The sequence below is a fragment of the Maniola hyperantus genome, chromosome Z (genome assembly GCF_902806685.2).
Source record: "Maniola hyperantus chromosome Z, iAphHyp1.2, whole genome shotgun sequence".
NCBI lineage: Eukaryota > Metazoa > Arthropoda > Insecta > Lepidoptera > Nymphalidae > Maniola > Maniola hyperantus.
Window position 1 is genome coordinate 15,729,392 of NC_048564.1, and position 14,861 is coordinate 15,744,252.

At 37.6% G+C, this 14,861-nt stretch overlaps 1 protein-coding gene across 2 annotated transcripts; it reads left to right on the top strand.

The window, feature by feature from the left end:
* The first annotated feature begins 1,043 nt into the window (after window positions 1-1,043).
* On the top strand, window positions 1,044-13,323 carry LOC138404503 (uncharacterized). Of its 2 annotated transcripts, XM_069508663.1 has the most exons (9): window positions 1,044-1,201; window positions 3,079-3,661; window positions 4,338-4,556; window positions 4,651-4,863; window positions 4,958-5,170; window positions 5,265-5,477; window positions 5,572-5,718; window positions 9,180-9,751; window positions 10,276-13,323. In XM_069508663.1, the coding sequence occupies exons 2-8, from the start codon at window positions 3,091-3,093 to the stop codon at window positions 9,704-9,706; spliced, it is 2,103 nt and encodes a 700-aa protein (XP_069364764.1). In that variant the 5' UTR covers window positions 1,044-1,201; window positions 3,079-3,090; the 3' UTR covers window positions 9,707-9,751; window positions 10,276-13,323. The 2 variants fall into 2 exon arrangements, with proteins under 2 accessions (XP_069364764.1, XP_069364765.1); XM_069508664.1 differs by lacking the exons at window positions 9,180-9,751; window positions 10,276-13,323 and adding an exon at window positions 8,491-9,167.
* The last annotated feature ends 1,538 nt before the right edge of the window (window positions 13,324-14,861 follow it).

The following is a 14,861-nucleotide window of genomic DNA, read 5'->3' on the forward strand; positions in this document are numbered from 1 at the left end:
TTTTCTCTTTATAAATTGAATAAGTTATTAAGTAAGACTTACAACAAAGTGATCTTTGCAAAAATAAATTTGGGTTGAAGTCGTTAGTCATATAGGATCCCTTTAAGCAAGTCTTTGCGTGTTACGTATATTTATTTCACTGGGCACTCTAATCCACAACTTTCCTGTGGTCTTTATCGATGCGTTTTTTACATTCTCGGATGATACAATAACGATAATTACTATATTTTTCATGTAAACTAGTATAGAAGTCATGTTTATTAAACTTTGGTAGGTTATGCTCAGTATATATAATGTACTCTGTGGTTATGCTGTTGTTTACAAATGCATGACGTCAGAGCACAGATAATCTATCGGCCAAACATGGCCGACAGTGTTTTCACCTGTCTAAGAAAAATATTTTTTTAAATTAAAGTTGTACGGTTTTTAGGGCGCAAAAAAATATAGTGTTAATTTTTTTGATATAATAGGACAAATATTAACCATTTAAGACCAACTTAAAAAAATTGTCAAGTAGCCCATTGTACCCAAGATGCTGGCAGCATTACCCCTTTGGATGGCCAAACTAATTCTTTGGCCAAGGTAGCTGCCAGCTCTCGGGTCCCCGGTTGACTCGATAACTCTTTTCGCAATTTCTTCAAAAAGAGCTCGAGCCCCCGGGCCCCACGGCCCCAAGGTCTCCACACCAAAAGGCACGAATACGAAGCTCCCATCGAGGTTTTCATATTTGCGCCTTTTGGCCTGTTCGGCGCTGATGGCCGCTGCACCCGCCATAGAGGAGATCGCCTGAATGTGGAATGCAGCTAAAGTGTCTACACAAGTTGCATCCCAAACAAGCGATTTCATTTTATACTCAAATACCTCGTTACTATATTAATGTTACCCGTGTCTACTGCAGTTTAATCATAGAGTTTACTGAAATAGACCATAAAGAACTTTCATCCAAGGACTGCTACTCTGTGATTTTTCTTTCTGTTGTAACCATAGACCGTGCCATAGATAGATAACCATATACTAGAGTTGTCAAAAATATTGATAAAAGTTGGAATTGATTAGAAGTTTATGTTTTGCGAAAGAAAATAACTTATTTTTAAGGGTAGTTTACTATTTTTAATGACATAGCGATGCATTTCATAAAACCCTTTCCGCCATGTTTCTTTCTCTTTATCCATCGAGACGAGAAACAGCAGCGAAGCACGAGGTAAGTGAAATTTAAAATTTTGGTGAAGTTTTTGAATCGTGTGCCCTGAATTTGGGGGCGGGAAATGGTTTGGCGAAGGCTCTCCTGTCCCTCTGGTGTACTTTTTTTCTTGAGGAAATGTTTAGTTTTTGAGAAACAAAAAATTGGTACAATTTGAGGTTATGCTTATACCACGCTTTCTCTATTCTGCACCACGAATTTTATTGTTTTGAGGTATCAAATCGATAGTGGACAGGGAATTTTCTAAACAAACTACTTTTCTCTAATGAAATGCGTAGTTTTTGTGAAAATCGATACTGAAAATAATTTTTTTAAGGTTATAAATCACTATTTAAGTTACATTATATTACCCAACTAGCTGATCCTCGTGACTTTGTCAGCGTCGATTTAGGTTTTTAAAAATGCCGTGAGTGCTCTTTGATTTTCCGTGATAAAAACAGCCTAGATGTCACTCTCCAGGTCTTTAATTATATCCATGCAGATCTATCACGTCGATCCGTTGCATCCCTCGTACCACTCTATCCGCCTTTTCCACTCCTGTCCCGCTGGCAATTTGTAGTCTGTAACATGTCAAGATGGCAATCGGGGTATAAGGCGGAGGGACGCCCTGTACACCTGCATGTCACCCGCGCTCGCTCACACCGGGTAGGCTCGGGGGCTGTGCGGGTGTGTGGGGCGTTCCCTCCCCGATTGCCTTCTCAACCTGTCGCATACATACCAATCTCCCAAACCCAGCGAAAATAGTAACCGTCGCAAGATTTGGAAGCACGCGGCATTGTGTCAGTTTAGTTGTTCCTTTTTCTAACCGACAGTAGGCCAGTTTCTAAATCACCACTATTTAGGAATGCAATTCCTTACCGCATCAGGGCCAAGGAGTTGGGTCCTTGAGTTTAACGATAACGTACCTTTAAAGAAATTTGGTAGGTGCCTCCAATATCAATTTATAACCGACAGTTTCTAAATCCCATCAGTTTTGGTGGTTAGGTCCCCTGCAGCATCAGGATTGAGGAGTTGTAATTCAATTTCTATGGGACAGTGTAATACAGTTTCTCTATTGATTTTAAAAAAAATACGCTAATCGGTTAACACACAACTCCTCCTTTTTGAAAGTGGGTTAAAAAAGTAGCCTATCTTACTCCTTGATGAATCCTCTACTTATCTTTGTGAAAGTCCCGTCAAAATAGGTTCAGACGTTTTGGAGATTAGCCCGTTCAAACAGACAGACAGACAAACAAAAATTTTAAAAATGTTTGTACTTACAGTTCAAATAACTATATGTGCTTAATATGAGGTTGTTATTTCGAAATTACAGGCAGACACTTCAAATTTATTTATTAGTATAGATAGAACCTAGGCTTTGATTTTTTTTTAATTTTACTACTAAAACAGCGAGATGACGAGAACCAGATAGATCCAAAAGTGTTTGACCCAAGTTTTTTTAAAATAAAACTCGCTTCTTCACCCCTTCATTCATCTTCGCCCACTCGACCGCAAGTTTCTGGCTTCGCACTTTACAAAAACACTAGGGGTAGGACAGACAAGACTGCTTGGGGTTGGGGTGCTCAGATTTCGCTTTACCACATTCAACCTATTTTTGCATTATTCAGAATGCATAACTAGGTACATAAAGATCGAAGTCCCAAAAACAAAGCCAAAGTTGATAAAATAAATACAGAAAAATAAACACAGAATATCCTCTATCGAATGCACACCTCGATATATTTAAATTCAGGGCGCACAATATTAAAACCGACCCTTCTATTTATCTACCTACGTCTAAAGACTCTAAAGACTCTTTGTTATCTAACTTGAACTGAATCATAAGTTTTTGGTAAAGTTTGAAAATGATTAATTACCATGTCGAACTTTTTCCACAGGGATTTTAAAATATGGATCCACAAGAGGAATCTGAAATTGTTTATGGTGATACAGAACCTGACCATCCAATTTTATACATACCTAAACACTTGATTACGCTCCAAACCAGCTGTGCACAATCTGATGACATATTTATTAACTTAAATATAACGGCGGCAGACACCCAGGGAATTGATATGAATGTATATTCTGGGCTGTGCAACATCAAAGTCATTGACAATACCAATGATGACCATAATGATCATGACCATGGTGATGTTGAGATGGATTATCCATCAAATTCAAGGAATGTTTTGGATGAAACCACACTACCAGACCCAAACGATAGTATTGAGACTTTAAGGTTGAGTGCTCCAAGTCCAAATGTTAGTAATGACTGTGAAGCTGAGGAGAACTACACCATTTACCAGTCCCATAATGAACATGTCACATTGAGACAGCATGGTTCTTATGTAAAGAAAAATGTGATGCATTATAGTCAATATGTGCAATACTCTCCGGCCATGGAGTTTGAGCACAAAAAGTTCAAACGAATGAAGATGAGCAATGAACCAGAGCCACAAGCTGGACCCAGTTCATATGGTATTTTTTTTATTTTTTTACTTTGGTTGTAGTAGTGGTAGCTTAGTAATTAAGGCTTAGGCTACTCGGGATCCCGACTGACTGACTGTACTCTGACTGTGCTTTAGCAATTAATATCACTTGCTTTAACAGAGTTCTCTTTAATGTTCTCAAAGGTGGGTGAAGTCTGCCAATCCACACTTGGCCAGCGTGATGGAATATGGCCCAAATCCTGCTAAATCATCCTGAGAGACCGGTGCTCACATAGTAGGCTGGCAATGGGTTGCTGTTGATGATGATGAAATGTCAACAGTCTAGTCAAGTGTGCTCCATCTTAGGCTGCATCATCACTTGCCAGCAGCTCTAATTGCAGCCAAGCGCTAGTCTCTAAATTAAAAAATCCTGTCTGTGTGGATTAAGATATTTTCAAACCCCTGGAAATCTTAGTGGAGAACCACTACGCAAAGAACTTAATTTTTCTTTTTTTTAAATAATAATAGCCATGTTTATGATGACTAATATTTCCCTTTCCTCTCCGACTAAGTAAAGCTTGTGCTAAGAAGTAGGTACAAATTATTCACGATGCATCGGGCGCACAAATCATGCCTACTGTCTGTTATTTGCACTTAAAGTTAATTAACCAGTGCCAAAATACAGTCTTTTTGTAAACACATCAAATGATGCTTTTCGATTCCAGAAGAATTTGAGTGGGATTTGTCTCAGCGAAGGAAAGTAATGTTAGCTGATGAGAGCCGAGCTAGAGAGGAGATGGAATACATAGATATGCCCAACGACAACGTCGCCGTCAAGCAACTGACGTCTTCGGAAGTGCAGGGGAGTCCCCGCCAGCAACAGACCATTCGTACAAATGATCCACTGGTTAAGTGCCGTGAGAATGGATTAGGATGTAATGTTGGTAAGTGGATTTTTTTGTCGTAGTCTAGGTTTTAAAGTCACCCAGAAACACTGATCTTGGAACCTCACTTATTTATTTATGATTTTAATTCCAGAACATCTTGATTGGCGTCTTGCAGAGCTGCGAAGGTTAGCTGACGAGTGCCGAGCCATAGAGGAGATGAAATACGAAGATATGCCCGACGACAACGTCGCCGTAAAGCAACTGACGTCCTCAGAAGTGCAGGAGAGTCCCCGCCAGCAACGGACCATTAGTACAAATGATCCACTGGTTAAGCGCTGTGAGAATGGATCAGGATATAATGTTGGTAAGTGGATTTTTATGTTTTAATCTAGGGTTTAAAGTTACCCGGAAACACTGATCTCGGAACTTTACTTATTTATTTATGCTTTTAATTCCAGATCATCCTGATTTGCGTCTCGCAGAGCTGCGAAGGTTAGCTGACGAGTGCCGAGCCATAGACGAGATGAAATACGAAGATATGCCCAACGACAACGTCGCCGTAAAGCAACTGACGTCCTCAGAAGTGCAGGAGAGTCCCCGCCAGCAACGGACCATTAGTACAAATGATCCACTGGTTAAGCACTGTGAGAATGGATCAGGATATAATGTTGGTAAGTGGATTTTTTTGTTATAATCTAGGGTTTAAAGTTACCCGGAAACACTGATCTCGGAACTTTACTTATTTATTTATGCTTTTAATTCCAGATCATGCTGATTTGCGTCTCGCAGAGCTGAAAAGGTTAGCTGACGAGTGCAGAGCCATAGAGGAGATGAAATACGAAGATATGCCCAACGACAACGTCGCCGTAAAGCAACTGACGTCCTCAGAAGTGCAGGGGAGTCCCCGCCAGCAACGGACCATTAGTACAAATGATCCACTGGTTAAGCACTGTGAGAATGGATCAGGATATAATGTTGGTAAGTGGATTTTTTGTTGTAATCTACAGTTTAAAGTTACCCGGAAACACTGATCTCGGATCTTCACTTATTTATTTATGCTTTATGATTCCAGAACATCCTGACTGTGATTGGTCTCTCGCAGAATTGCGAAGGTTAGCTGATGAGAACCGAGCTAGAGAGGCGATGAAATACGTAGATATGCCCAACGCCAACGTCGCTGTCAAGCAACTAATGTCCTCGGAAGCTGGAAGCAGTGTTGGTAAGTAGATTTTTTGTTGTAGTCTAGGGTTCCATACCCGAAGGGTGCCAACGGGAGCCTACTTTTTTATTGCACCTTAAACAATATATTAAATATCAGGGTGGTCTGGCAATGGGTTGCCACGACACTAAGTGTCTATTGTCTGGAAATTCATGACATGATTTCTAATAAATACTATTCTGAATAAAATATGAAAACTACATTAATACTTTGACAAAATATTTTGTAATTCACCTATGTTACCTGTTACCTGCCAAAGCCATGATGATCCAGACTTCATAGTCACTGCGATCCTGCATGTTTTGGGGACAATGCACTGAGAAACATTCAGCTTTTATAAAATAACAAACTCTTACAGGCTCTTACTCTATTATGTTATATGATTTATCAGCATGCTGTTAATAGTAATATGTAATATGTAACTAATAACTTACATCTGTACTTAAGAGTCGCTTACTCGTTACTAAGTTTTGTTAAAACGAGACAGAGCTATATCTCTCACATAAGCCTGTCTCGTTTTAACTCAATCTAGCTTTACGCTTTGATTTCTAGTTTATTTTATTATGCTCGCCTGACTTCATACATACACGTGTAGAAACAAAAGTTATTTTTTACTTCGTAGTGTTTTTGGGAGACAATAGGCTAGTTGACACTTTTTTTAAGTAGGTCTTAAATGGTTGATATTTGTCCTATTAGATCAAAAAATTAACACTATATTTTTTTGCGCCCTAAAAACCGTAAAACTTTAATTTAAAAATATATTTTTCTTAGACAGGTGAAAACACTGTCAGCCATGTTTGGCCGATAGATTATCTGTGCTCTGACGTCATGCATTTGTAAACAACAGCATAACTTCCCAAAGTTTAATAAACATGACTTCTATACTAGTTTACATAGGGATGACATTTCTTTGTTTACATATTTAATGACGTCACATTATGGCTGACAGCGTTTTCTGAGTTTCAAATAAAAATAAAAACTGTATTTTTTTAAATTGGATTTATATATCCATCCTGCGTTTTTAATAATTGTTATTGATATATTTCGTTGTCTTACGCAAAATGCTATAATAAATAATCATTTATTGGACGAAATTAGATATGAGTCAAGTAGCCTATTTTTTAAATATTTTTATTTTATTTTAAGCTTTTTAGTTGTAAGTAGTTACTACTTGGTACCTAAAATATCAATTCACCAGCAAAACTTTCCAAATTGGCTTAAGAGTTCAATACCTTGCAGTATCAGGATTGAAGAGTTGAGACTTGGAATTAAATAACGAAGTCTATGCTCGGCATTTAAAATATTATTTCACTCGAAACAGTTCCTGAATCTCTATGGTTTAGGAGTGCTGTACCCTGCATCATCAGGTTTGAGGAGTTTGGACTTGGAATGCAATCGTGAAACCTTTGGTTGATACCTAAAATATTAATTCACTATCAGAAATTCTCAAATTTTATTTATTTATTTTATTTTATTTCCACACAAAAAACACTTACAATATTGGTTTCTTCATGCTTGTAAGCGCTTGGCGGCTTGTCTGAGCACTGCACATTCCTCTGTCGTTAATACTTAGTCTAATATTCTAGGCAGGTATATGAACACTTCCTGAATCTTGATAACTTAGGCGGACAGTAACCCTGCAGCATCAGGATTAAGAAGTTGGATTCAGAATTTTTTATGGTACCATCACGGAAACTTCCTCAGTTGATTTGAAAAAATATTGCAAATCGGTCCAGAAACGTGGCGTGGCCGCAATTTTAGTGCCGTCGGCACTAGACTGAAGTTTAGAGCTGATGGTATTTTTATTTCGGCTGACGTCAAAATGACGTCATCTCGATGTTAATGAGACATGGTTCCAGCGCAATAGCAATTTGCGGGACTTATATGTGGGCTATACAGTCCCGATCCCCAACCTACAGTTGCATCTTTCCAAGAGACATCAACCCTCTGGCTAAAACTTACATGTATAAAGACTGGAATGTAAGATGGAATACTACACAATTAAACATAGCTAAACACTATAGATATATCAAGCCCAATATTCCTCGCAAACCTTGGTTTTTTTAAATCAAAAAAACTAAATAAAAGGACAATATCCGTACTATGTAAGCTAAAATTAGCCGACAATGAGGAGGTTTCCAGGCAACGTTCGAGATAATTTTCATAGATGGCGCTGAATACTTCCACCACTAAAGATGAAAAATCATACCTATATCTATAAGTATCTATATGATCTATGCTTTAATGTTTAGGTCGTGTCAATCAATGACATAGATGAAGGGTAAGAGCTCTAGCGTGCACTGCAATTTTCCTTACGTTTCTTCCCCACAAAATCTGTGAACTATAATAGAAGTAATTAATTAATCTCAAATGTTGCCTGGAAACCTCCTCATTGCCCCCCACTGTTTTTAAATAAAATCAGGGTGACAGATAGCTCGCTTTGTGAATGTGGTCTGGATGAGGGGACAGTGGAGCACGTATTTTTCAATTGTACTAATCACCCCATATCTTTGTGCGAGTTACTACCCCATAATATCCCTCGCCCCGTTCATTTCCCTTATCTCCTCTCTTTTCCTAATCCTTGGGTCCCAAGATGTCTATGTAATTATATTAATTTGTATGATATTAAATTATTATTTATTTTTAACATCAATGTTTAATGTTTTGGCTGTCGTGATATTTTTAATCGTTATGTTCCTTTATGTCAAACTAAAACCATACTAATTGTCCAATATATAAACTAACAATTTGTGTTGTCCTTGTGATGTCTAGATCTAACAAAGGATTGAAAAAATGTCACTCATGAAAGGGATTCAAGAACCAAATTACAACGTTGTTTTCTCCACTGAATTGACATTGGCAGAATTATTGCGGACCACAAAACTGCAGTACAAAGAGCCATAGAGAAGAAAAGAACAAGAAGAAGAACCCTCAAAACGACGCCCATGTCTATTTTTTGTAACACTTACTTTTAGTAGGTAGGGAGGGTAGGTACCCTAGTAACTAGGTACTAACTTACTTCATTCAATTTACTAAGGTAAGTAAGTACAAAGGTACTATCGCTAGATCTTGCTTACTATACAATATTTTTAATTTTTATTCTATCTTGCAACAGGTGACAAGCCTATAAGAATAGGTATAAAATTTTGAACGTTAGGAAGCTTCCCCTCTGTAGGGGAATCCCTTATATCTACTTATGTGGTTTTAGTACCTTCGTAAGTTCGCACCCTACACTAGATTTATTATTTATATATTTATTTAAATATATTAGCAAGAATAGGCATTAGAGTAATGGGGCGATAATTATTCATATCAATTGGACACATTTTTTAAATTGAAAAATATTAAACAACAGCTTAATCAATGTTTTATCGTTTCATGGTAAACGTCAAACATTTCGTTCACAGATGTTATATATCTTAATTCTGAGAACTAACTGTATGATTTTCTATATTTTCCAGTTAACAATCCGTGTCAAAAGAAATACCAGTGTGACAAATGCAAGCAAATATTCAATCAGATGTCAGCATTCAGACAACATCTTGAGAGGGAAAAGGCAGACGAGCCTACAAACAATGTTCGCTTCTATTGCCAGGAATGCAGTAAAAGTTTCAAAAGTCGCGAAAAGTTTGATATGCACCGCCACGGCCACGGCAACCCGGATGTCGAATGTAATATCTGCCGCAAGGTCTTCGCATCCAAATTCACCCTACAGAACCACATCAAAATACATCTGAGAAAACATAAATGCCAGTACTGTAGAAAGACATATCAAAAATTCGAAGACTTGTCAGCTCATTTGGAGAAGATTCACTTTATTAAAAGCGATATCTGTAATTCTACTTCATCTGCATTAGGGTCGGAGAAACACGAGGAAAAGGAATCTAAATTTGGAGCTGTTAATTCTGATAGTGCTGAAGACTGCAACACATCCTACGAGGAGAGCAAGCAAGATGACTCAGAAATAGCTCCAGCCACGAGCAATTAATTGTTCCTGCTACACGCTCAAAAACGGGAGAAATATAAGACAAAGGTAATTTTTTATTTAGGTCACTTTGGGGATGACCTTTTTAAAGGACAACATATTATGGGGGCGCCAATTTTCCTGCTGCACCTTACTGAGGTTCGAAAAGGGTATTTTTGTTAATATTTTTAATACAATATGTCGCTTCAGTGCCAATAACTAGGCTGATGCTACTTCAGTGACTCTGTACTCACTCTGTATGCATTCTGTTACTGCACAGATGGTTGGTGTTACTGAACACTACAGCATGCCCTATGATGAGAGCAAGCAAGATCATTATTCTGTAATAGCTCAAGCCACGAGCAAAGAATTGTTCCTGCTACACGCTAAGAAAGGGAAAAAATGTAATTTTTTATATAGGTCACTTTGGAGGGATGTCCTTTTAAAAGGACAAAATATTATGGCGCGCTAATTTTTCGTCTGCATTTTACTAAGACTTGAAAAAGGCAATTTTGTTTGCTTTTTGTCATTTTGAAAGAACAGTAATTTATTTTCTTCATTTTCATTCTGAATTTTATTTTCCTTATTTATAGAGATGCACCATAATATGCCTAAAGAGCTACGACTGCCGCAGCGACTTGAAGCGTCACCTCATCGAGTTCATTGTTCGAAGCACACTCGCGAAGAACCCCATCGATGACTCTGGGATGCTCTCCTCCCTCCCATGCGTGGTATGTCAGAGCCAAACCTTCTCCCGAATCACTGAGTACAACGCCCACTATACTACACTTATGTACTTGAAATAAAGCTCAATCTCGGTTATCATTATACTTTTAAATAATTATAAATACCTACTTACATATCAAAAATTGCAGAACCGGCAGGATTTCCTTTGACCAGAAGGCCACGCTTTACATACCACTGCCAAGTCCGAAATTTTAGATAGGTAGGTATAGTCCATTATTAAATAAACATATATGTAGTTCTAAAATTAAAGTGGCATAGTGGCGTTCCATTTATCGATGTTTTTGATACAATTTACAACATATAATTGTTTTTTTTAGTTAGTTTTTGCACGTTTTCATTCATTTATAAATCATTCCAACTCTCATACAATGATGTTGGAGATGGATTTATTGTTAAATAGTTCAAGTATGTACTATTTGAGTCTCAAAGTTTTTTTAATTTAAAAATCAAATAACTGTAAGATGATGAATTCCAATTTTTTTGTTGTTGAAAATTTATTTTTAAATACTACCACCTACTTACCTACTGATTGTTTTGAGACAGTTAACATTAGTTAGTATTAACTTGAGTCGAATTTGGAAAATATATTTAACTGAGCAAAATCGTATAATTACTATGTAGATAGTTGCTTCAAAGTTGAATCTCAAAGGTTTTTTAAATTTCATAATCAAATATCTTTAGGATGATGGTTGATGACTTACATATATTTTTTGTTGTTAATATTAAAATTTTATATTTAAATACAAAATGAAATCAAAATTTAATTACGAATAGTAAATATTGTGTTTTGTTATCGAATTCAAGGTGCCATTTTTTGTTTTTTAAATTAGATACTTTTGAAGATTTTTAGAATAACTTTTTATATTACTTTATTAACCTCTGTAAGTTTTCTATAAGCCCGCTCTACACTTTCGCGCGAATCGCGATGCGATTTTTGCGTATCAACCATCCATTGCGCGCCTCGAGTGAAGAGCGGGCGACGGATAAGTCTTCTTTTTATACGACACGCAACGACAACGTTTACAACACTCATGAGCATTTATTCATTTGTAATATTTATTAATTGATAAAATAAAATTGTAATATTGTTCTGTACATCCTGAATTACCTAGATACCACGGTAAGGGTGCATTCAGACTGGCGCTTTTTGTGCGCGTTTAACGCTCGTTTTGTCATACGCAATTTACACGTGTGCTATATGTCGCGCTTCAAACAGAACGCGCGTGCAAGCGCTCATTCCCGCGCGCTTGCTCAAACCAATGGATCAGTCAGTAGTAATATACTTATAAGCGCGAAAACCGCGCTCTGAGTTTCGAGGGCGCGCGCGTACAAAAATGAGCTTATACACGCACAAAAACACTAATAGTTAAAATATATTCTAAGACAGTGCTGCGCCATATTAGCGTGTTATATCGATAAAGTTATGGTAACCAAGTTATTATTTAATTTTTGCCAAAATGTTTTCGAGCCTTGAGACAGCAAAGTAGATTACTACGTACCCACGGTTACGGTTCATACTCTTTGAGATCTATACTTTACCTTTGCTCAGACTTTGCCTAGAGTTAAAACGAGACAGATTTATGTCGAAGATAAATCTGTACCCCTCATATAGAGGATAACCCTTGCCTTAATATTAAGAAGATTTTTATACTCAAGTTATAAGATGAAATCAAGATTTCATAATAAGTTGCAGATTTTTATTTTGTTATGTTTGGTGGTGGGTCTTTTTAGTTTTTAATTTACTTTTTTGAATCTTTAGGATATTAGGTAGGTATATTAAGTACCTACTTACTTTTTACTTCTTACTTTTATTGATAAGTATTTCTGTCATGTCATAACAGCTATAGGGCTCAAGGTACATTAAACCGAAGCGAGGCGACATATTATATTTTCTAAAAGTGCTTTAAACAGAGGTTTACTACGTAGTGTACTTTAGGAAACAAATTCAAGTTCGCGTAGTTTACCGTAACAGTTGCTAACATCCGAAAATTTCATTAAAAATTCGCATTTTTCATGCAATGTTTTAACGTTGATGCAGTTATTTAGTGATTGATACGGCTTTTGTGTGTCAGACCTGCTGAATGTAGGTGTCGACCACGCGCATAGATTCGCGGTCACCTGAGGTATTGTCGCGTCACTTAGGTCGTTGGAATGTATGATTAGTAGGTGATCTTAGCAAGACTACGTGTCGCTTCGCTTTGCCACAATGTGCCTTGATCCTAGCTATGTTTGGTACAGTTGGCATTAGATAAATAGAAATGGGTCCGAAACCTGCGCAGTGGGTGATTCATCGATCTGTTTAGTGGTACAAAGTGAGGTGGTACTTCACTTCGTATCGTACATGCCGTACGCCACTTCGTATACGCTCCGTTATCGGTTCGTCTGTCAACCATTCGTTTCCGCGCAGTAGGAAAGCACACAGGTACCCATGCGAAACATGTGAAACATCTTCATTGTAGTCCAGAGTTGTTTTACTTGACGCCAACTGTACTTATGATATATTGCTTTTTAAATCTAAATTATAATTTAAGTACAAAATTATAGCTTTTGCATTTCACGAAGACGAGTGGCTCATGCTTGTGTTTAAATCGTGTCGGTATACGTAAGGTACACTAATGTGTGCGTTTGCGAGCGCTTGCTCGCGACTGATTGGTCTGACATGCACGCACACTTACGCAATGCCCATGTAAACGACGTAACCACAAGTAGAGTTCACTCGTCTTCGTAAATTGCAAGAACTGTACCTAAGTTCTAATTAAGTAAAAATCACTGTGTTTTATGACAGTGCTATAAAGTATCTGATTAGTGATAAATGATCTCTCGTTAATTAAGAAACAGCCTCTACACAAATGTGTAGTACTAAAAGCTATATAATACATTTACTTTTTCTTTAATTCTGGTTTTTATTTCATGGCCTTATAATTTGTTAGGTATGTATAAATCATGATCATCACGATCAACCCATAACCAGCTCGCTACAGAGCACGGGTCTCCTCTCAGAGTGAGAAGGGCTTTGGCCATAGTCTACCACGCTGGCAATGTGCGGATTGGTAGACTTCACACACCTTTGAGAACATTATGGTGAACTCTCAGGCATGCAGGTTTACTCACGATGTTTTCCTTCACCCTTAAAGCAAGTGATATTAAATTAATTAAAACGCACATAACTCCAAAAAGTTAGAGGTGCGTGCCCGGGATCGAGCCCCCATCCTCCTATTAGAAGGCAGACGGCCTAACCACTAGGCTATCACAGTTTATATCATGTATAAATACATACAGTTAAATATAAAGTTACCGTTAAATATAAACAAAATTATAAATATAACTTTTTATTAATTTTATATTAAGTTTTTTAAATGTAAACTAGCTTATGCTCGCGACTTGGTCCGCGTGAATTACACTAATTTCAAACCCCTATTGAACCTCCTTAGGGGTTGAATTTTAAAAAATCCTTAGTGGATGCCTACGGCTTAGTATAATAAGTCTATGCCTACGGCATAATAGCTGCATGCCAAATTTCAGTCCGATCCGTGCAGTAGTTTGAGCTGTGAGTTGATAGATCAGTCAGTCACCTTTTCCTTTTATAAATTTAGATAACTTGATATTTAGATCTATTTAATTACCTACGTCAATACAATCTGTTTTTTTATAGCTGACTTCCAAGGTAGATAAGTTTCCAGGAACGCGTAAGCGACGTCATTCACGGCGAATATAATGCATACATTTTGAGATCTCACTCGTCATTTTTGCTCTGTGTCAATTTTCATGTCAAAAGTACGATTTAGTCCTTAACTAGCTTATGCTCACGACTTCGTCCGCGTGGACTACACAAATTTCAAACCCCTATTTCACCCCCTTAGGGGTTAAATTTTTAAAAATCCTTAGCGGATGCCTACGTCATATCTCGTAATAGCTATCTGCAAGCCAAATTTCAGCCTGATCCGTCCAGTAGTTTGAGCTCTGCGTTGATAGATCAGTCAGTCAGTCAGTCACCTTTTCCTTTTATATATTTAGATTAAGTGAATCCATATCGTAATTTTAACATGATAGTTGTCACATAGAGCTAAAATGGCGAGTGAGATCTCGGAATATATGCACTAAAAAAATCAATTTGGAACGTACTTTATAATTATTATTTTTTTCTTTTAAAGTGCTGGGCAAAATCCGTCGCTTATGCTGTTCTCTGAAAAGTTTATTTACCTTTTAAAGCTAAGGCAAGTATGTTTGAAATAGATAAGAAATGTGTAGGAATTGAGACTGCATTGTGCGTCTTCGGTATTTTCTGTATCAATGCAAAGAATGCCTCCTTTCATCCCGGCTTCGACAAGTGCAAGCATCCCCCTCGGCCGCTCACCCCCGTCCCCTCCCCCCTCTCCGCGCCCGAAGGCTTACCTGCGCGAGCGGCGATCCGCCGCGCAGCCTGAGAAAACCG

Bases quoted from the DNA above. Each gene is read 5' to 3' on its own strand.
- LOC138404503 (XM_069508663.1), top strand. From the start codon at position 3,091: ATGGATCCACAAGAGGAATCTGAAATTGTTTATGGTGATACAGAACCT. The intron at 4,557-4,650 runs GTAAGTGGATTT...TTTTAATTCCAG, and splicing joins TGGATTAGGATGTAATGTTG to AACATCTTGATTGGCGTCTT. The intron at 5,719-9,179 runs GTAAGTAGATTT...TATATTTTCCAG, and splicing joins GGAAGCTGGAAGCAGTGTTG to TTAACAATCCGTGTCAAAAG.